Source organism: Dromiciops gliroides, chromosome 3, assembly GCF_019393635.1.
Source record: "Dromiciops gliroides isolate mDroGli1 chromosome 3, mDroGli1.pri, whole genome shotgun sequence".
Classification (NCBI taxonomy): domain Eukaryota; kingdom Metazoa; phylum Chordata; class Mammalia; order Microbiotheria; family Microbiotheriidae; genus Dromiciops; species Dromiciops gliroides.
The window spans coordinates 442,584,905-442,608,787 of record NC_057863.1 but is presented as its reverse complement, the minus strand read 5'-3'; the positions used below and the strand labels follow the sequence as shown (position 1 = coordinate 442,608,787).

The 23,883-nt window shown below is 37.3% G+C and overlaps 1 protein-coding gene across 2 annotated transcripts in view; it reads right to left on the bottom strand.

The window, feature by feature from the left end:
* SLC25A12 (solute carrier family 25 member 12) overlaps window positions 1–23,883 on the bottom strand; it is a 117,435-nt gene that overhangs the window by 59,355 nt on the left and 34,197 nt on the right. The window contains exons 2-7 of one of the 2 annotated variants that reach the window (XM_043994393.1): window positions 22,062–22,165; window positions 18,207–18,346; window positions 12,210–12,356; window positions 8,666–8,804; window positions 6,473–6,566; window positions 4,100–4,184 (exon numbers count right to left, since the gene is read on the bottom strand). In XM_043994393.1, the coding sequence (XP_043850328.1) occupies window positions 4,100–4,184; window positions 6,473–6,566; window positions 8,666–8,804; window positions 12,210–12,356; window positions 18,207–18,346; window positions 22,062–22,113 (657 nt within the window). In that variant the 5' untranslated portion in view covers window positions 22,114–22,165. The remainder of the gene's footprint in view (window positions 1–4,099; window positions 4,185–6,472; window positions 6,567–8,665; window positions 8,805–12,209; window positions 12,357–18,206; window positions 18,347–22,061; window positions 22,166–23,883) is intronic. The other variant, XM_043994392.1, reaches the window with a different exon arrangement.

Sequence of the window (23,883 nt, the reverse complement as noted above, 5' to 3'; positions counted from 1 at the left end):
CTTTGCTGGATTTATTCAAGCCAATGAAATTCCAAATCTAGTGATTTTCATACAGTCTATATCTATATTTTAAACATAATACCTTATGGCTCCCACTATTATTCCATGATTGATTTTCATGAGGAAACTTTCTATATACCATAGGGGCAGCTGCATTAAGAGGGCAAAATCTTCAGGGGCAGCTAGGTGGCACAGTGGATAAAGCACTGGCCCTGGATTCAGGAGGACCTGAGTTCAAATCCAGCCCCAGACACTTGACACTTACTAGCTGTGTGACTCTGGGCAAGTGACTTAACCCCAATTGCCTCACCAAAAAAAAGGGGGGGGGCAAAGTCTTCTTAGTATCCCTCATATGGGTTATCAAGTGCTTTGTTCAAAAACCCTCTTACCTTCCTGGTAGCCCAACTACCCAGGATCAAAACTCAGAGTTATTTGTAATCTTATTCTCTCTTCTTCTCTCTCTACATCAACTTGCTAAGTCCTGTTGATTCAAAAAACTTAACTGTTGAATCCAACCCCTTCTGTCCACCCAGCCACCAGACTGTTTCAAGTCTGTATTTGCCTCTCAGACTACTAAAGAAAACATCCTAATTGGTACCCTCACTGTAGTCCAACGTTTGCACAAGCTTCCAGAATAATTCTCCTAATGCATAAGGGTACTCAATAAATGTTTAACAAATTAATTATCCCTGCAAAAGCCAATTAATACTTGTCATTCCTAGCAAGTCTATCAAATAGCAAGTGGGGATTTGATGAAATGTTTATTTTCACTGCTTTCAAAGTAAAAATATTAATAATTAGCTACTATTAATTAATTAGTGGTAAAGGATTATATTTTATTAGGCTGGTAATACAGGGGAAATTATAAGGAAGTTAGGATGATTACCAAAATGGGGGAGTAACATATGTTAATTGTAACTTTTGTAAATCAAATAAAATTTAAGCAAATTAAATGTTTTTTGAAAATTATCTTCAAGGCTACCCAACCCTTTCATTTTACAAATAAGGAAAATGAGGCCTAGTGAGACTGGGTGATTTGATCAAGGTCACACATGTAATAAATAATGGAGTTTAAGATTTTAACCCAGGCCCTCTGACTTTAAATCTTGTACACTTTCTACGATGCCACAAATTTCACTAGATTCAGAGCTGAAAGTAATTCAGATGTCATTTAGTCCAACCCTCTCATTTTACAGATGAAGAATTAGAGGTCTAGATGTTTTGTGATTTGTCTATTGTCACAAAGCTAAAAAGTGGTAGAATTAGGATTTAATCTAAGTCCTTTAATTCCTAATATGCCATGCTGTCTCAGATGTTCTACCTTTTCAATTACAAGATCATAGGCCTCTAAGTCCTCCATGGGGGCATCCTCAACAAAAATGATACTCTCTTCCATAAAAGACTTTACATTCTAATGGTGGTGGGGAAGAAATAGAGGGAGAAAGGTGTTAGGAAGTGGGGGGCAGGGATATGGATTCAGAGGGAAAGATAATAGGTTTGTCTTAACATGTTGAGTTTGAGATACCTATGGGACTCCTAGATGAATATGTACAGCAGGCATTTAAAGTCAGCTGTATTGGCATATTTTGGTTGATTGGGGGAGGGGAGTGGCGGGGAAGAGAGATGTAATATTCCTTAAATTTTCCATTCAATTTTCTGTGTTTATTAAATACAATTTCTTCAGCACTCTCTTCTAGTCTATAACTTCTCTCAGGCTTTTTCTTTGCATATGAGCCAGAAAGAATATGTTTCTTTTGGACAAAGACTTTCATTTTCAGTCTTTGTATCCCAAAGGCCTAGAACATAGTACTTTGTACACTACAGATACTTAATAAATATGTATTTAATTTTATTGAATGCTATATGAATGTGAATTATTTAAACTGAAGACTGTTGTAAAGACTAGAGAGAAGTTTGTGTTTGTTATAGCAGTTGCCAAAAAAAAATAATTTAGGCCTATCTGTATATTATTTCACCTCATTCCTAGGTTACTTCAAGAAGTATTCATTAAGCAACTACTATATATAAAATACCATGCCAGGGGCAGCTAGGTGGTGTAGTGGATAAAGCACCGGTCATGGATTCAGGAAGACCTGAGTTCAAATTTGGCCTCAGACATTTAACACTTACTAGCTGTGTGACCCTAGGCAAGTCACTTAACCCCCACTGCCTCACCAAAAAATTTTTTAAAAAATAAGAAATAAATAAATACCATGCCAGATACTGGGAATACAAACATGAAAAATAATTATCTCTGCTCTTAAGGAAGTTATAACTATAGTATAGAAATAAAGGAAAGAAAAGTGGCAACATCAAGATGCCAACATTACAACATTACTCCAACATTCATACCCATAGCTGTAGCATATATTCAAATCCTACCTATAATCCTATTAAACAATGTACACTTGTTCTAAATCCACCCATTTGCTCTCAGATATGTCCAATTATTTTTGCAACTTGTTACAAAAAACTAAAATTTAAATCACATCATGAATCAAAGTGACATTGGTTCTTTAAAATAAATTTCTCAACCTTTTTGATGCTAAGGAAATGGCATAGAGGGATGAGTGGCTCTTATCTCAGAATAGATAGTGGGGAATCATCAGTACTAGTTGAGTGATGGGGAGAATGGAACAAAGTCTTAGGCCTCTTACCAGATGCCCCCAAAGGGCCCTACTACAAATGGGCTAGACCCTTTGTTGAGATTCCCATCAGCAAGAAAGCATCGGAGTTGCCAGAAAATGCTGGTAATTCATCTCTGAACCTGTCTTCAGAAGCCAATTCACACCAGGAACAGTAATTACATCATTTTCCAAATACAAATGAGATATAGGTGGTATCTAGACATGAGGCGCCAGAAATTGCAACACATTTCTTAGACCTCCAAGGGAACTCTCCACTGTACTATGGGTAAGAGACCCAGTGGGGGCAGAGCAACATTAGAAACTTTTAAAAACAAATCTAGTTCATTTTATTTTCAAAAAAACCCAATTAAATATATTCACTGATAATATGTATGTTGATAGTTTTCCTTCATGGCCAAAAATTCTGAGCAAACTCCTACTCTCTATTCTCAGAAGGGACAGGTATTTTGTTCTATTAAGTCCTGTTTTATCTTATTTTTTACTTTCTCCTCTGAACTCCCATGATTTCAACTGCCTACTGGAGACAACACTAACTCCCAGAGTATTTCGATAGGCTCTATGAGAGTCTCTACTTAAGCTAGAAAACAATCAAGAAGAAAATGACTGTCTATCTCCCAACAAAGCCCTCACTTTTGGGGCATCTCTTACCATCTTAAAATTTAATATATTCTACTATAGCAAACTTTTAGGTGCTACAAAAAAGTAGGGTACAAAATATGGATAGGGATGAATTACAATATAAAGCTGAGGTTTAAAATTAAAATAATTCAATTTATCTCTGTAAGTAAATATTTGTGAAATAGATTGGAATTAGGTTACATTTATAGGAATTAGAAAATGTTATATTAATCCTTATTAAAATGGACAAATTTTAAATGTTTCAAATTATTTAATGATACTCAAGATTGTAACTACAATTCATGAATATGTACATCATTTGGTTTTCCATGTATGTACATGTATGTATACACACTCATCTGCTCACAAGCAGTCTTACAAAACACACCCATTGAGTGACTTATTTCATACAGTAATGTTTTGGGTTCTGGTGTGTGTTTTTTTAAATAGCATATAAATGTCAACTTAATTAGACAAAGTGAACTTAATAACACTAACCTTTAAACATGACTAGGCAGCTGAAAGAAAAAGATCACTAATCCCAGAGAGATCAATCCTATGTGTGTTTGTGCTGGTATTTTCCTTATTTTAATAAGTTAAGGGGGAAAAAACAAAAACATAAGGCTAGTCTCTTTATTATTATGTTTCCTGGACGCATGGGTGGGGAAAAGAAGAAAAGGAATTTTTAAAAAATAATTAACTTGATCCTTTGAGCAAAGTGAAAATCTCTTTATGGGAAGCAGACTGTTAATTTTCACAACAAGCTTTATACCCTCATTAACTTGCTCTTTCAGCATTTTAAAAAGTCATTATATTTCTGGGATTCCTCCTACCTGCCTCTGAAGTTCTGCCAGGTTGTAAGGTAAGGCACCTTCAGCCAACGGTGCTATTCTCTCAATATCTGCCAAAGTCAAACGCCTTCAGGTGAGAACATAGAAGAGAAATAATTGTTAGATTAAACAACAAATATAAACCACTAGGGGAAAAATCTTCACTTACCACAGTTAAAAGAAAATGCACAAAAACAAACAAAACTCTCAACATAAACAATGGGGAATTAGATCATAAAGGGCTTTGCTTTAGAAGAAACTCTAAGGGGCAGCTAGGTGGCGCAGTGGATAGAGCACCAGCCCTGGAGTCAGGAAGACCTGAGTTCAAATCCAACCTCAGACACTTAACACTTAACTAGCTGTGTGACCCAGGGCAAGTCACTTAACCTCAATTGCCTCACCAAAAAAAAAAGAAGAAGAAGAAACTCTAATGAAATATATCAAAAGTTATCAAGGTTCTGCATATGGTAGGTAATTCAGGTTTGCTGAACCAAGCTGAATTTGTGGTAGGAACCAACATAAAAACATTATTGTATTATGCATATTATCACAAGAATCTATTTTGCCAATCAGAGGTGTCAGACTTGTGGCCCCTTGCCCATGTAGCTCAAAACTCCCATGTTGTCTAAACCAGATTAAAGTGCAATTGGGAAACATTTAACAAAAGAAATTAAAATATAATACCGTATAGATAATATCAATTTGTGGTTTTCTAAGTCAATATTAGACCCAGGTTTCTAATTAAATTTGACAGTACTGACTTAGAAGACCTTCCCAAGACATACTTTGAGAACTACAATTTGTTGTGCTCAAGGCATCTTAAACTAGACCCACAAGTTTGCAGAGGCTCTGCCATCCACAGAGCATAGATAAATTACATTTATGCAGGTGATAAGGAGGACTGAGAATCACTGGCCTGAAAGACTTTAAAGATACTTTAGCCCATTGGCTAGGTGGCTCAGTGGATAAAGCACCAGCCCTGGATTCAGGAGTACCTGAGTTCAAATCAGGCCTCAGACACTTGACACTTACTAGCTGTGTGACCCTGGGCAAGTCACCTAACCCCCATTGCCCCGCCCAAAAAAAAATTTAGATTCAGAATCTTTTCTTTTACATTATTTTTATGAATAGAATTTTATTTTCCAAAATATATGTAAAAACAAAATTTTAACATCAATTGTTTTAAAACTTTGTGTTCCAACTTCTCTCCGCCCTCCTCTATTTGCACCCCCCCACCCACAAGAACTCAAGCAATTCAAAATAAGTTATACATGAGTAGACATGGAAAAATTCCCATATTAGCTAGTTGTGAAAGAAAACAGTTAAAAAAACCCAAAACTTCAGATTAAGGAATTGTCAAAGCTTTAAGCAACTTGCCCAGGGTCACAATGCTAGATGATGACAAAGCTTGGACCCAAAATCAGGGCTCTTTCCATTGCATGGTAATAAATAAATAGCAACCATCTCATCTCTTGCCTGACCATTCAGTCCTTCTGAGACAATGAATTACATGCATACACAAATCTCAGGAAAGAATGCATGTTATTGCGAAGACCCTAACATTAGGACCTACTCTATGTTAAATATCCAAAAATAAACCAAACTAGATTATCACTGGGGTAGGAGAATTCTGGCTGATTAAAAGATTCCAAGCTGACTTCACTTTAGTGTCTCTTCTAATGAGAATTAAAATATGTAGCAGTTCTGTGGGAAAAGAGCCACTAAGTATGAGCAAGAGAGGTCACTTTCAAAAGTTAGAATATTTTAATAGGACATAATTCCTTTATCCCAAATATAGGGCTGGCAGTTAAATACATTTTACTTTTAAATCTTTTGGTGCCTTGATGTCATACAATGTTACAGTAGTTTGGTTTCTTTTGCATTATTGTCTGTCTCCACCCCAAAATGAGCAAATAGGTACTCTGGGAGAACAATGAGCTACTTTCAAAGAACACATGACCACTCATCACAGAAGACTCACTCTTCTTTGAATAAGGGTAAACTTCCATAGATACCTTATTCAAAACACCTTCTGATAGTAAATCAATAATACTTTCTTCCTTTCTTCAGCACATGACTACACCCCAGAGGATTCAGTCCCAACTCCACTTCTTCCTTGTTCCTCGTCCCCTAAGGGATGTGCAAAGTCTTAGAAAAGAAGACCCAGTCCATCAGAATAGAGTTCCTGATCTTCTGTCATTATGGACACTTGGACAACAATTTAGGTACTTAAGAGAAGCAGATAATTGAATACAACTCTCCCCCACCCAAGTTCTACAGACCATTGGATACTTTCACATAAGACATACAACCAACATCTACAAGGACTTTAAAAAACTCCTTATAAACTAAATATCCTATTATTAAAATAGTTACCCAGTAGCATTGTACAGGTCTGCGAGCTGGTATAGAATATCAATTTCCAATGGTGTAACTTGTCCATATCTTATTGCACTTTGGGCAAATTCCTCTGTGTGGGGAACAAAATAGTCTTTAAATTTGCAGAACACATACAAACTCTTAATTTACTTAATGCAGTCTGGAAGCTAAGGATATATTGGACTTTAAACAATAACCAAACAACCAACACTATACCAGAAATTTAAACATTTACACACATGTACACATGGAGAAAAAGATATTCTTTCCCTCCTCAAATATTCCTAGATCTGATGGAGTCTGAATGCAGATTGAAGCATACTTCGGTTTTTTTTGCTTTACTATTCTTGAGGTTTTTGGTCGGTTTTCTTTTGCAACATGGCTAATATGGAAATGGTTTGTATGACTGCACAAGTACAATCTATATCAAATTGCTTGCCTTCTCAAAGAGGAGGAAGGAGAAAGGGAGAGAAAGAATATGGAACTCAAATTTTTTTTTTTAAGTGAGGCAATTGGGGTTAAGTGACTTGCCCAGGGTCACACAGTTAGTAAGTGTTAAGTGTCTGAGGCTGGATTTGAACTCAGGTACTCCTGACTCCAGGGCCGGTGCTCTATCCACTGCACCACCTAGCTGCCCCGGAACTCAAAATTAAAAAAAAAAAAAGAATGTATATGTAATTGAGAAAAAATAAAATTAAAATTAAATCAAATATTCCTAGAGCATTTTGGATACCTCCTTTGCCTCCCTCCCCCTCCCCTAATCCCTTCCTATCTTTTATTATTCTTATTTGTTTATTAATGCTTCTTGGAATACCTAACTTCCTTCAAGACCCAACTTGGATAACACCTGAGACCATCTCTCTCTCTCCCTCTCCCTCTTTCTCTCTCTCTTCTCTTCTCTTCTCTTCTCTTCTCTCTCTCTTTCTCTCTCTCTCTCTCTCTCTCTCTCTCTCTCTCTCTCTCTCTCTCTCTCTCTCTCTCTCACACACACACACACACACACACCCATTAGTACTCTCCCTCCACCAAGAAATAACTTTGCACTTACTCATCTATGTACAAGTTGTATTCTCCCAGCAGAATGTCAGCTCCCTGAGGAAGGACTGCTTCATTTTTATCTTTAAACCCCCCCCCTTTGCCTAGCCCATTGGGCACTGAATAAATATGTATTGAATTATATATGTCATGTCCTCAACTTCCTCCCAAGTAGAATGTAAACTGCACAGGGGCTAGAATTGTTTGCTTTAATCTTTGTTTCCCAAATACTTAGCCCACGATAGATAATTAATAAATGTCTTTTGAACTAACAGTCCCAAACATCTATTAAAGAATTATTTGGGGGCAGCTAGGTGGCGCAGTGGATAGAGCACCAGCCCTGGAGTCAGGAGGACCTGAGTTCAAATCCGGCCTCAGACACCTAACACTCATTAGCTGTGTGACCCTGAGCAAATCACTTAACCCCAATTGCCTCACCAAAAAAAAAAAAAAAAGAATTATTTGTACATTATCAAATTACTACAAAAGTTTAAAAAAAATGTTACCATGCTGGATTATCAAAGGTGAACAGTATCAAGTTAAATTCTTTCTTTAGTATGCTCTTTGTCTTCAAGAGTCACAGGTAAAAATGACTAGCTCTTTTTCACTCATCTAAATCTGCCTAATAGAATTCACTTAGAAGGAATTATCTTCCTAAGACACAAAAACAGTAAAACAAGGCTAGGGAGCAGCTAGGTGGTGCAGTGGATAAAGCACTGGCCCTGGAGTCAGGAGTACCTGAGTTCAAATCTGACCTCAGATAGTTGACACTCACTAGCTGTGTGACCCTAGGCAAGTCACTTAACCCAAATAGCCTCACCAAAAAAAAAAAAAACAACCAAAAGTAAAACAAGGCTATAGTTCCATCCACAGAACTGACACCCCAGCCCAAACATTTTGCTCTTACAAGCATCACTGCCCTCCCTGCTTCACAGGTTCCTTCAGAGCCCTGTCATTTCCTTTCCTCCATTCCTCACCATTACCATCTCATTAAATCCCGCTGAATTTCTAGAGATACATGTGGGCTAGATGGGACATGCAAGTTCACCTGGGATAGCACAGACTCTCCCAAACCTAACATTACGATAGTAAGCTTAAGCCATTTCCCATGAAAAACTAAATGGAAAATATAAAGACATAAACATCAAAACTTACCCTTTGTGACTTCAACATCTTTCCTTGTGCCAGCTAGAGTGCTGTATATCTTACGAACAAGTTCCATGTTATTCAATAAGGAGTTAAATGCATTGAAGTAGGAGAAGCTAACCTGGTGGGCAATGCTTCCACCAGCCGCCTAGAAATGAAACAACATGGGGGGAAAAAAAGAATGCATTTTCACCCAACTAGGCTTTTGTTGAATTTGATCCAAAGCACTCATTCTACTGAAAAGAACCAATCCATAAGTATAAGGAAGTTGTCGTGCTTTAAAAAAAAAAAAAAGGCAGGGAGGGGGTTCTCCTACCCTAAGGGGAAGTCTTTGCATTTTAGACTTTAAGGAAAAAAGCAACATTAGGCAGCTGGACTTCATGGTTCACCTGGAAGGTCAGAACTAGCGAGTGTAATTCCCAATCTGGAAAAATCATTTCTGTTCAACATTTCTTGGCTAGCACTCATCTCCAGAACTACTTGTCTGCCGTGGTCCACCTAAATGGCAGTCTATTGACTTCAGGGAACAATCTAAGTAGCAACTTACAAAGAATTTTTCAAGATTTTAAGGCTTTTTAAACAATATTATCCTACTTTTTAAAAGAGACTATTGCTATAATTTTATCTTAATATTACACTTAGGTACTGAAACATAGAATAGGATTTAGAACTGGGAGAGACCAAAATACACACCACACTTTCCCACTGTGAAGTGGAGGAAATACTGTTTCTGTCATTCTAACCAGTATTCTTTTTCTTTTTTTTTAGTGAGGCAATGGGGGTTAAGTGACTTGCCCAGGGTCACACAGCTAGTAAGTGTTAAGTGTCTAAGGCCAGATTTGAACTCAGGTACTCCTGACTGCAGGGCCGGTGCTCTATCCACTGAGCCACCTAGCTGCCCCATTCTAACCAGTATTCAAGGCTCTGCTCAAAAGTCCAACATTACCTCCCTTATTCCTCATCCTTTCTTCTTAGAACTCATGTATCACCTTGTATTATATTTTGTTTTGTTATCTTTTGTCTCTCCTAGTAAAGGCCTCCTAATTTTATGGACAAGGAAACTGAAGCCAAGGAGAGATTAAAATGACCTGCCCCACATCATATAGGTAAATAACAAGCAGAGTCAGCATTCAAACTCAGATCCTCTGATTTTAAATTCACTGTTCTTTTCCCTGCTATCAGTACATTGATAATGCTGTTAAGTATAGTCACAAAAAATTATTTTAATTGGTAAGAGGAAATATTCACCAAATTTTCTTCTTCAGCTCTACAGAGAACCATAGTATGCCCTGAAGACTCAAAGAAGGAAAAAGGGTGAGATAACTTTACCTATACCTACTTACATAAACCCACTTCAGGTTTATAAAAGCCTGAATTATAAAACGGATGTAAACCAAGATTGACGGTGTTTTAGGAGCAAATATTCAAAATTCAAAGTGGGGCTTACCAAGCCATGATTGTTTAGATCCCAGAAATTATTGGTGTAGAGAAAAAAGCACAGGTTACTGCAGCACAAGTGTCTCCCACCTTATTCAAAAGTGCACCTGAAGGGGCAGCTAGATGGCGCAGTGGTCAAAGCACCGGCCTTGGATTCAGGAGTACCTGAGTTCAAATCCAGCCTCAGACACTTGACACGTACTAGCTGTGTGACCATGGGCAAGTCACTTAACCCCCATTGCCTAAAAAAACAAACAAACAAACAAAAAAGTGCACCTGAACCCAAACTGGAAGCCAGCTCTTCAACCTAAATTGAGGCACCAGTCATACACCAACAAGACTAGAATGACAGATCCAAGGCTGACTAGATAGTTCCAGTAGCTTTCAAGCTCTAGATCTCAAAGAGTTCCATCTAATTCACAACCAAGTTAGAAGTTAAATGAACTGCTTTCTGAAAAGTGTTTCTTTTCCCAAAAGAATCAAACGCCTCCCTTGGGGGGTTATCTCCTCCCCCTCTTCTTTGTTTTGGGCAAAAGGGGAGGGAATGGTGTAGAATATGTAAGAAGTGACATATATCCTGTTCAAATTCACTGGAGAAAAAGAACAGGAGTTGATCTTTCTACCCCAGTGTAAAGCAAAGATAATGACCTTCAGCTGAAACAACAAAAGGGCTCACTGGCCTCTCTCCATGTAAAACAAGCAGTGATCAAAAACGTACACATATGTATAGGGCATGCACAAGAAAATAGACAAGTGAGGGAGGGTCACTTCAGAGGAAGTGCCTGAAAATCTAACATGCTCAGCTACTTGCAATTTATGTGAAAATGGTCTAAATCTAGTTCTGCATTTAAAACCAGACTTGGGGAAAACTTGATCCATGAATAATTCAACTCACTGTTTTTCAGAGGTTGGTAGTTTAACAGAATAATGAGCACTGTCTAGACCATAGATGGGCATTAGGTGCCATTTTTGATATAATGAATAACTAAATGGCACATAGAGGGAAGGGATATGGGTGAGAAGAGTGGGTCAATGCCAGGCTGCTACCTACATGAATATAGGTTTTCCTAACTCAATATATCTTCTGCTGTGACCACAGAGGCTAAATGAAAGTAAACAGGAGACACACTGTACCCTCACTAGCGAATACTGGAAACAGAGCTCCAACAGTTGGACCTCAATAAGTCTAGTGAAGTACTGGTGGCCAAAGGAAGGGTGGAAGTAAGGAATATTGTCCACTAAGAAAAATAATTTGACTCCCTAATCTACAGCCATATTTGCTTCTCCCAAAACAAGAGTTGTTATAGGAAATAAAGTTGTAGAAGTTTATATTATATTATTACCTTTTATGTAGACTGTTACAGAGCCTAACTAGTCAATCTCTCCCCATTCTAATTCATTCTACCCGGCATTGCCAGTACCATTTTTGATGCTTCTCTCTGATCAGTTATTCACAATTCAAAAAACATTAATATTTCTCTACTGCCTACTATATTAAGGCTAAATTGAACTATTCACTGACTTCATAAGAGATTTAAAGAACCAGGGGTAAGTGCTAATCAGCGTCATGTAATGCTTAAAAATAAATTTACATGGGGTTTGGAGAGCAAGAATATTCAAGGTATTTCATCCAACCCAATCCAATAAACATTATTAAGCACATACTATGTGCCAGGCACTGTGCTGATCACTGGGGATACAATTAATAAAAAGAAAGACAGTCCCTGCCTTTACAGAGCCTATAATCTAGAGACAGAGGGGTCCAGTAGCAAATGGGCTGGTATTCTAGCAGTTCATCTTCTTTTATTTCCCAGTTAAAGGGTGTGTTTATCAACATTGGAACAACACGGTCCACAAAGCAATGTTTTTCCCTTATAGCCATGAAATTAACACATAATCCATTATTTATGGGTTATCCACCACAAGTCTTAACTCCCATGTAAGGAAATCTGGACCTAAAGGTCTTAGCAGATCCAGGCTATTCTTGTAAATCAGACTAGACGACTCATCAGAATATTTGGCATAGATGCAAAGAATTAAGACTGTAGATGAAGAAACATTCCCTTGAACTACATTTCTATACTGAGAAAAATCAAAGTACTTGCTTTTTACTTACTGAAACCAAGTTTTCCTCCACAAAAGGAGTGAGCATGTGGGACCGAATAGTAACCATAATGTCACTGAAATCTAGTCCAGTGATCACTCCACTTTTGCTTTTATCTTTCAGGGCAAAGGCTTGCCTTGCATGTTCCAGCTGCAGCTCCTATAAGAAATAATTAGAAACAGAGCATTAAATTGGCCTTAAAGTACACGTCATTAGCATATGTTGCAAAAGAAAAGGGAGTTTCTTTCCAGACACAAGCCGACAACAGAAATGAACAATGAACAGCACTGTATTGACAACAAAGCTTTTGGGTTTTTTTCTTCCTAAAAGGCATGTTTTCTTGCAAATGTACTACATATTTTTAAAAATGTACTACATATTTTATTACCAGAGGAGAAATGATGAATGAGTGATGCAATATAGAAAAATGAAGGAAAAAAATTAGAACCTTCAGATTTTACTTGAAAAGTATTTAGCTCTGAAAATAAACTGAGTATGTTTTCAGCTCTTTATTTCAGCTTTAAAATTATGTTCTAATTTATTCTCTCCTGCTTGGAAGTATTCTTGTCATCCACAAGTACTTCTTGAAATAATGGTTTAGGTTCATTTGTGGCTTTCCAATGCTAAATCTTGCAATCAAAGTTTCTCTCCCTCTCACTAAATGAATTAGAGAAAATTTCTCAAACAATTTCTAGTTCAAATGAATTCAATGAGAAAAGCCAACAACTAGTTACTTTAATCTTTAGAACTTCAGACTTGAAAACTGTCTTAAAAGTGTCTCTCTCATACTTAGCTATAATCATGTTTTGTCTGAGTCATAATCAATTATAGTATAATAACCAGCAATTTTTTCTAAACTTTTCTACAGCCAAATTTTATAACTAATCAATAATATAACAAATAAAATGTGGCCACTAATAATGCCCTGAGTGTCATACAAAACACCAATTTAGTTGGTTCCTTCCTTGTTGGTCTATAATATAATTCATAGAAACTAGTTAAGACAATAAACTAGGGGCAGCTAGGTGGCACAGTGGATAAAGCACTGACCCTGAATTCAGGTGGACCTGAGTTCAAATCCGGCCTCAGACACTTGACACATTAGCTGTGTGACCCTGAGCAAGTCACTTAACCCTCATTGCCCTGCCAAAAAAAGACAATAAAATAATGGTGCAATTAGGTGTTCTTTTTATGCAATTACATGGAAATAGTGGCCAATATCTAAATATTCGTGCATTATACTAATTATAAGAATAACAATGCACTTTTCAGTAGTAAACTCTCTATAAATTCAAGACCAACAAACAATTACTTAGAAGAGTCTTTGGCAAATCTTAGAGCATCACGTGAACATATGGTATTATCATTATTCTTAACAATAATAACAACCATGAATTCTGGATGAGGGAGGCACTTAAAGTAGATCTTGACAGAAATCTCACCCTTATTACTAATTTATTTCTCATTTTCTTTCTATCACTCCCAAGAATTTATCATCTTCCTAGCTACTCAAGCCATTAAATTAGGAGTGTTAGTTCAGAATACTGATATTTGTCCCCAGACATTCCTTTTAAAAAAAAATCTGATCTATTTGTAAAGACTGAGAAAAAAAATTTCAACATTAAGGCATGTTTGGATTTGCTTGTCATCTGCAAAATAGCATTTAGTGCAGGAAACTGAAAACCCAAACAATAAGCCATATGGACTCACTGCAAATGACAGTACAGAATAAACCACCTGCATGCATTTGCAGTCTTCACTTCCCCCACTCTACTCCAGTCACTTCCCCCCAACAGCCTCTAGAAAATGAAGGAGTCTTAGCCGGCACTTGGTCCTACTAGATGGCTGAAAGAAAACATTTGCTGTGAAGCAAGAGAACAATATACACAATGACTACAATTATGTAAATGGAAATAACACTAAAAGGCAGCTGAACTCAGATGAATTGAAATGAACAATCTTGATTTCAGAGAAGAGAAATGAAATCCACATCTCTTCTCTCGTTAAAAGGTGGAAGACTACAGGTTCAGAATATTACATACACCTTTAACCATGGATGCTTTGTCACTTGATATGGCTTAACTGGATTCAATGGAGCAGTTATATTAGGAAACTGAACAACAAAAGTCATCAGCATAACACATTTTATAAAGTGTTTACTATGAGAACATTTTGGAAACCTCAGAGAGAAGTGACAGGAGGTGGGGAAAATTTCATTTCCTTTGCTCCAAATCAAGGTAAAACATACATCTAACACTTTAAAATGCTAGGAATAAATATGTACCTATCACATAAGAAGGGTATGAGTGGCACTTGCCAATTCTTGGCCCTATATATCTTCCACTCTATCTTTTTCTCTCCTTTTTTTTTTCTTTTTTTCAATTCTCCCTGCCCATGCTTTAGAACTTTATAACATAGTAAGTGGCAAATACATCTAAGATTTAGGAGTTAGATACTTTTAATTAAACAACACATTAAAAGGGACTTTTAAATGGTCAAAAATGTTTGGATCCGGGGCAGCTAGGTGGCGCAGTGGATAGAGCACCGGCCCTGGAGTCAGGAGTACCTGAGTTCAAATCCGGTCTCAGACACTTAACACTTACTAGTTGTGTGACCCTGGGCAAGTCACTTAACCCCAATTGCCTCACTAAAAAAAAAAATACTCTTTACCCCAGTTCGGTTCTGATATGGGTGTTCATGTAATATTTCATGTTGTGACTAATAAAAAAACATTTCCCCTGGTGATTTATTTATGACCCTAAGAACTGAAAAAAAAAGTTTGGATCCATTTCTTCAATGAATACTATCAAGTGGGGAGGGCACATTAGTGAGGAAATTAGAATTATCAGAATTTTACTGAAATACAAACTGCAAACCTAACCTCAGAAAAAATGTTCCCCTCCCAAATCTGCAGGAAGGAGAAAGGGGAAAGCTTTGGGCAAATGGTCATAGACTTGGAGGTGTTCCCCCATCTCCTTTGTTGAGGAAACAGACTGGAAGAAAGGAGATAGATGGCAGAGAATGCTACTAACACTGAAATCAGTACTGGGAGTTCAGGGTAATGGTTATTACAGGTGGAACAAGGGAAATGAAAAGCATAGGAGAAAATGGGATTGGTACCAGAGATAGTTTTTGGTAGTGGTGGTGGTGATGGTGATGGTGATGGTGATGGTGGTGGTGGTGGTGTTTGTGGAGGAGGACAACAAGAAGGACAGAAGGATGCTGACCTGGGATGATGTTTGGCCTTGGTGCCTTATCAAAATCCATTATCTTTTACTGCCATTGTACCCTAACCTCCTCCACAGGTGTGCCCAAGGGAACAGAGAAGAGCTGAGAAGATGCTATTGAAGCCACTGCTATCATAGCCCAATGTTTTACTATCTGTTATACCACCAGACCTCCACCTATAAGACTCTCCCCAGGGACAAACACAACTGAGGAGGAACACAATTCATTGGTAATGTTATACAGGTAATCAGACTTCCCACAGGTGCACTGCCTTGCTCCAAAGGTTTCACTTGGCTGTCTAGTTCTTCCTGCAGTATAAGGACCAACTTAGGAACATTAGCCCAGAAGCTGAGATAGTTCTTTTATTAATCAGCTAAAGGCAATCTCAGAGGGACAAGAGGGTATCCCCCAGTGCTCCTGTTGGGATCACTGACAACAGCTGCTGCCTTCCTGCCCCACAAATCAATTGGCTTACTGACTGTGATAATATCATGTCCCCTCTTCCCCTACCCCCAGCTCTCTTGCTAAGTCACTCAATTCTATCACCTCCCCCAGTGCTTCACAAATGCTGAGCTTTAGCAAAATCATTGGTTTGCTACCAGAGAATCCTCAGAGAGGTAAAGTGAATTGCCTGCAGTTACACAGCTGGTGCTATGGAAATCTAGTGACCAGTATTCCTTTAGCCTTGATCTAAAGGAATCTATATGTTGAGTCCCACTGGTGGCATCAGAGGTATTGAGGCTATTCACTGCCACCTTAAAAGCAAAATGAAAGGTAGTCACAGGTCTTCTCTCATAGAGTCCATGAGCTCAGGAATGTTGAAGGTCAAAGGGTTAAAACTTATAAGGGGGAAAAAAAAGAATCAATGTCTATGTCATTATTCAGTCATTTTTCACATGTGTCTGACTCTTAATGCCCCCATTTGGGTTTTCTTGGCAGATACTGAAGTGGTTTACCATTTCCTTCTCTATCTCCTGCTACAGATGAGGAAACTGAGGCAAATAGAGCTAAGTGCCTTGCCCAGGGTCACACAAATAGTAAGTATTTGAGGCCAGATTTAAATTCATGAAGATGAATCTTCCTGACTGTAGGCCTGGAATTGTATCCACTGCACCACCTAACTCTCCCCTGTCATTCCTAAAGCATTAATTACCTATATCATGGCCTAACTCAAATATTAATGAGGCCCACTAAACCAAATGTAAGCATCCCTGTGAACCACATATTGATTAAGAAAACTAAATATTGGGGGCAGCTAGGTGGTACAGTGGATAAAGCACTGGCTCTGGATTCAGGAGGACCTGAGTTCAAATCCGACCACAGACACTTGACACACTTACTAGCTGTGTGACCCTGGGCAAGTCACTTAACCCTCATTGCCCTGAAAAAAAAAGGAAAAATAAAACTAAATATTAATATTATCTGTGTTCTATAGTATTTTCTTTTATTAACTATTTCAGGGGCAGCTAGGTGGCACGGTAAATAGAGCACCAGCCCTGGATTCAGGAGTACCTGAGTTCAAGTCCGGCCTCAGACACTTAACACTTACTAGCTGTGTGACCCTGGGCAAGTCACTTAACCCCAATTGCCTCACTAAAAAAAAAAAAATAACAAACACAAACAAAAAACAAACAAACAAAAAAAAACTATTTCAGAATGACATTTTAATCTAATTCAGGCTGCACTCAGAAGTGTTGGGTTGACACCTCTAGCCTAAGAGGTCAAGAACATTTAGACTAGGTTAATTGCAAAAACCAAAACCAAAACCAAACACAAAAAACCCCACTACCCCAAAACATAATTTTTTAATAAACACAAGGAAACAAATGACAATAGACAATGAAAACCCTATCCTTGGAGAGATCATGATCAATAACAGAATGGAATAATATTGCCCCACCAGACCCCCCACAAATGATATCATTTTATTTTTATTTAGTGTCTTCATACTTTTTAAGTATTTTGACTAATAGCCACTCATGGTAGGATTATTAACAACATCATTTATATGACACTTTAAAGTTTACAAAGAGCTTTCCTCAAGATAAGGCAAGTTGAGCAAGTATGATTATCTCCACTTCACATATATGGAAACTGAAGGTCAGAGAAATTAATTAACTTGTCCACGGTCACACACCCAGTAAATATCTGAGGCAGGACTTTAAGCCAGGTCTCCTGACTCCAATTCTTGCTCTCTTGCCATTATATTACAGTATCCTTCACTCGTTTTGTTGTGGTTTTTTTAATAGCAGCAGACATAAAGACATAACACTCTTTACAAAACTCTTTACATACATCATCTCAGGGCAGCTGGGTGGCGCAGTGGATAAAGCACTGGCCCTGGATTCAGGAGGACCTGAGTTCAAATGTGACCTCAGTCACTTGACACTTACTAGCTGTGTGACCCTGGGCAAGTCACTTAACCCTCATTGCCCCCCCCCAAACAAAAAAAAAACAAAAAACATACATCATCTCATTTGATCTTCCCAACAAAAAACACTGCTCAAAAAGGCACATCCCTCAAAATTGAGGAAAAAAGAAGAAAAAAATTAGTTGGGTTTACAGATGATATAATGGTTGGAAGAGTGAGAACAAGAAAAGGAAAGGGTAGAAACATCATTCACTCTTACTAAAAAATAGAACAAAAGCAAAATCTAAAGCATAAGTGTGTTTGAATATGCATTTATTCTTATTGTATTGTGAAAGTGAGACTTGGAATGATCTTAGTTCAGTATAAGAAAGTCTATTAACTCTAGTTAATAGTTAATAGAAATAGCTCACCTGGAGGAACTGAGTAAATTCTGAGTAGCTAAGATGTTTCTTCCTGTTATGTCCAAAATGAAGGCGAATAAATTCACAGTCCCAGTTAAAGGGTATATGATGATGAATAATTGTCTGTCCAAAAATTTCTTTGACATTTTCTTAGGAGGGAAAAAAAAAAGCCAATTACATTGAGGATAAGGAATAAAATCCACCATAATGTTCCTACAGAAGAAAATCAAGAGAAGTTTTAAAAGTCAATATCATCCGCTTCTATTAAGATTAACTGCAAACTTTTTTTTGGGGGGGTCTTCTCAGAAACATGCACAGGAACACAATTGCTACAGAATATAATTTTACACTTAAGATTGTGTACTATTCCATGTAAGGCCACAAGATTCTTAATTTCTCTTGATTTAATTTTAATTAGGAAGAGATTTATATCTTGCACAGTAAATGGCTGCTACTTTGCATTCAGGTATAAAATCAATAGTGTTTTCCCCGTTCCTCAAGGAGTCGAATTAAGCCCTTTATCAGAGGCATGAATACCTAAATTACAGTATAATGCAATATTTGTCATACTAAGTATGGTTTGATTGAGGCTTGATTATTACATTCACACTAGCCTGAATATGTCTATTGAAGATAGGTATAAGAAATGCCACCAAAAGCATATCATTAGCTCAGCAGCAAGCACCTTATTAAAAGCTTCTGATATTGTCACAAAAAAAAATATGGCCTTGACACAAAGCTTCAAAACTCCCATAAAAAGCCATGATTATTAGTCTCAATTATTAAAATGTTTTAAGATAAGTGAAATTAGTGATTCACTTTTAAATAAAGAAGGACTAAACACAGAACAGTTACTCTTAGACAGGAACCAGTCAAGCTGTGTACTGTACAACGAAAACCCTTAAGTCTACTCTGATGGCCTGTCTTCATGCACTAAAAAATATCATTAACTTTCTTACACAGTTCAACATTTGCAATAAAAGTCAATTCACAATTGACAGATTATTTAATGAGAATAGACTGGGTATCCTAATTTAGAAAACAAATGCCCCAAAAAGCGATCATTAACAAGGCTTAGAAAGTAAGAAGCCTGTTTTACTGACATCTTAAGAACCAAAATTATTTCCAAATTTAAGTCAATTTTATCATGAAAGGCTGGTGCCACTAATAACTACCTACTGTAATGAAGAATCATCAAATACAGACCTATTTTATTTCCTCAGCCAACTTGTCCTGTTTCTGGCTCCCCCCAATAACCTTTGCTGGCTTGACTAAGATGATCTTCAGGTTTGTTAATGGCTGTACAGACCGTCTTCAATGTATACCTTGAATACCTCCTCTTCCCTGATTAAAGCAGAAGAGTTACTAGTAGAATCCTGAACTGGAAATTCTCTTGATATTGACTTAATATAACCAGTCTTGAACTAAGTCATAGCAATTCTAACCAAGGTTAGAAGTAAGCATTGGATGTCACTGGGGAGATGGGATTCTTTCTCTCTCTATCTAATGGAATGCGACATTCATGTCTTGCCCTGACAGTCTCCAAGATTTTGATTTCTAAAACTATATCACATGGATTTTCATCTCCCTTGATCATGAATAGGGTTGCTATCTTGAAAAACAAAGTCTATACCCAAGAGTAACTTGGCCTCTTACATAAAAAGATTATCCTTAAATCTAGAAATCTATTAAATTTCTATTTCAAAGCACATCAAAACTCAGCTAGTTAAGTTAAATAAAATTAAAAGACCTCTTGCAAACCATGAGAGTTAGAAATATTTTTAGCCGACCAAAACAAAAGCTATCAGGGCTGGTGGAACTTCGAAGTGAGTTAGTTCCATTCTCATGATTAATTCATTTGATGTCTGAAAACAAATGTTCTGGAGTAAAGAACATGAAGGAAATGATGGGGAACAAAAAGGGCTGCTGTTAAATGATTAAGCAACAAAATATTAAGATGAATTATCACATAGCCAAAGAATTTGAATGGGGAATATTTAAAGAAGCAATTTCCAGAAACCTCAGCTACTGGTTTTAAAAGTGTGTATTTGCTACCTACACTTAATTTCCACTGAACTGTGGAATAAAGCAGACTCTTTTATATAAACACAATATTTCAGACTCTCAAAAGAGAAAGTGGATATTAAAGAGGTAAGTTGGCAGACATGGATACAGAAAGCTATCAATTCTAGAAATTCAAATGGTCCAGTAAAATAAGTTTGATTTATCCCCCTCCCCAAAGATATAATATCTAAGGCAGAAGTTCAACTTCAATGAAGACTTAAAAATTAACTGTTGATAGGAGAAAGCTAACTAGAAAATACTAGGTAATTAGAAACATAATTTTTTACAAACTCTCCAACTAATGCTACGAAATTCTTAAAAGGTCTTTGAAACAGAATATACTAAATTTATTATAAAGTGATGGCTTTGATAACAACCTAGGTTAATGATCTCACTTTTGGAGAGTTCTCATAGTTATGTTTCCAGATATAGGAATATCATTTATCATGGATTTTGCTTAACTGCTTCCTACTTCTCCAAAGGCAACTTATAGCTTTAAGTGCTCAGCACAAGGTTCTGCTATGCTCATCAGAGTATAATGTGGTCTGTCAACCATCCCAAAAATCTTTTAAATGGTTATCTAGGACCTGCTTATGGTATTCCATTATTGTTGCTGGGATTGGATGATCATTTTTTACTTACTTGGGCATTTTAGATATTTTTTCTTTTTTCTAACCTATTTTTCCCTGCTTCAGATTTCCTAAAACTTGCTTAATGTAAGATTGATTAAAATTATACTACAGAACTAATTAGTGGATTGTGAATCATTTATCTGATTGGTGGCTTAAAAGTCCAACTCTTATTCATCACTTAGCCATTACCAGGATCCTCTTATAAAAACCATACAAAGGCTCCAGAACTGGGAAGTAATTCACAGGAGGTAGCTCTCGTGTGTTCGTGTGTGTGTACACGCGAATGTGTGTCTCTCCCCCTTTCTTTTTTTTGACTGGATTATGTTCCTGTGATGTATTATCTCAAGCAGCTGGCTTTCTTCTTATCTTATCCAGTTTTATTAGGTCCTGTGTGACATGAAAGGGAACACAATAATCTCAAATACACCCAAGGCAACTGACTAAAAGAGCACAGCAAGGTTTTTCCAAGAGAGAATCCCGTCTTTCCAGGGGCAAACAAGATTCTAAGTAGTCACTAGCTGTAGTGCTGTTTTAAGTGACTATAGTTCTGGACTGAATTTAAGTGATATGATGATCAACATCCCATGATTAAGTCATGAAGACCATAGATTGAAGTAGTGGGTTGAGGTTTTTTGTTTTAAATAACAATCTGACACTGTTAATAAGAGCAGGAATCAATATAAACAGGAAAGAGAAATGCTAAAACTTTCTGACATGATACCATTAATAAACAAACCTCTCCCTGCAGAATTTGACTTAGGAAATATTATTTATTATTTTATATCCTTTGATTTGGACAATCAAGTCAAACACAAAAGTCAGATAGAACAATGCTCTCTCTGATAGTATAAGAGGTAGCACATTGATATGGCAGGAGGGGAAAAGGGGCAGAGAATGGGAAAAACTATGTTTTGGAAAAAAATTCCACAGGCAGAGCATTAGTGATTTGAGCTGTGTTAGTCACATATGACTAATGCAATATTTGATTACATGATAAAGTATATTATAGCATATATGATGTAAATGTTTTTTAATGGTGGTTTCCAATTTCCCCATCAGCCCAAACTGTTCTCCCCCATATCATCCACCCTCATCCCACCCCCCCTTTTTTTTTTCCTCACAGGAGCCTCCTACTAATCTTGTTCATCTTTCTGCAGTACAAAATTACCTCTGACCGGGGCTGGCACTCTTCTCCAAGACTGCCACCATGCCTGCTCCATGAATGAGCCTGGAAGGAGCTGCTGTACCAACGCTGTGGCCAGAGAACTCCTCCTGTAGGTATACAAGCCATCAGCCCTGTGACACAACCCACCTACCATCAGCCCAAAGAACGAGATGTCCGAGGTCATACTTATTCCAAGGATTCCAGCCCAGGAGCCATGGCTTCTAAATTATAGTCTAGAGACCAAACAGGTTTGTTGGTTTGTTTTTTTTTTACTTTCAGGAAAAAAAATGTCTATATACATAGATACACACATGTGTATCTGTGTATATATGTGAGTAGCTGAGTTCCACTTTGAGCATCTTAAAAAGGCCCTTTGAGAACTTCCACATACTTAAGAATAGATTGAATATCCTTGGATACAACTAGAAAAAAGCAATGGTGAGACTTATGGAACCTAGATTTTCAGGAATTTAATGGTTGAAGAAAAAGAGGCTGGAGGGGGGGGTGGAATCTAGAAATTATAGAGGCAGAAAGACATAGCACTAGTCTGAGGGATCAGATACCTGAGTTCTACTCCCAAGGACATCATTAAATCAGCTAGAACAGATCACTATAATCTTCTGTTTCTCCATGGGTGAGGGAAGCAGAAGAGACATTTTTAATCACCCATTACCTACCTTAAGGAGGAAATGACGTGAGCATTTGTCAATGACAGCAAAGTATTCTGAACTCTAACCAATCTATGTGCCATTTCACCTCTGGGATAATACACGATGCTTCATTTAAACAGCATCTGTCACTGTAGAAACCAGATGCTTCAACAAGTACAGTGTTTTATCATAAAACACCATCAGAAGAAAATAATACCAGATCACCCTTGGCCTCAAATTTCAAGCTTTGAACCACTCAATAATGGCTGAAGGCCACCAAGAAGAAATTCTACATCTCTTGTTGAATGGTGTCATAGGCATGCTCAGCTGATGCTCCAAAAGAAAGGCATTCCATCGTATCATACCCTTTACTTCTTCTCATGTTTAGTCAGTTACTGAATTCCTGTCAGAACTGTGTATTCTTCCGGGTCAGAATTGCTGATTCTACTCATTAGAGGTGTGGCTGCTGGGTTATAAGATATATGCTGCATCCTACCAGGCCCTTTATGGAAACTGCAAATATAATAGTTATCTGCCTAATCTGCCTCACTCAGGTCTTCTCATTGGGGAAAAAGGCAAAGTTTTCTAAACAGGCAGAAGTAAAAAAATAAAACCTCAAATTATATTTTAAAGTACTCTACCCTAAATCACAAAGTGATCAAGCAAATGGAACCCCCTTTTTAGAGAGTGCTACTTTCGGGGAGAGGATATTTTCTTCAAAAGAGATCATTTGGAGAGTTCTCTCAAAAACAATATTTTCAAATAACTAAAATTCTCCAAAAATTTCCTGTGTAAAGCCCCCAGCTCTTAGGAATTAAAATATTTTCTGTGGATGAGAATTTATATGTAGCACTTTCAAAATGTCTTACATTCATCTTATTAGTAAATAGGTAGGACTTCAGTTATAAATACTCCACTGTTGAGGCAATACACATTTTGGCTAAATCCATTATTGATAACTATTGCACCATATAGCATAGTTGCTAATCCAGGGCATGTCAATCAATTCTATTGAGCAGAAGTAGATAGTTTTGATGTGAGTTATGCTACAAGAAACTGTCATGCATTGCCTAGCAAACTCAGCGGGCAAGCGCTTAGGCTAATAGGAAGACAGAAGTTATAAAAGCCATCAAGCAGTTATCCACAGCTTGCAATGTTAGAAGTTCTGCTGAGGG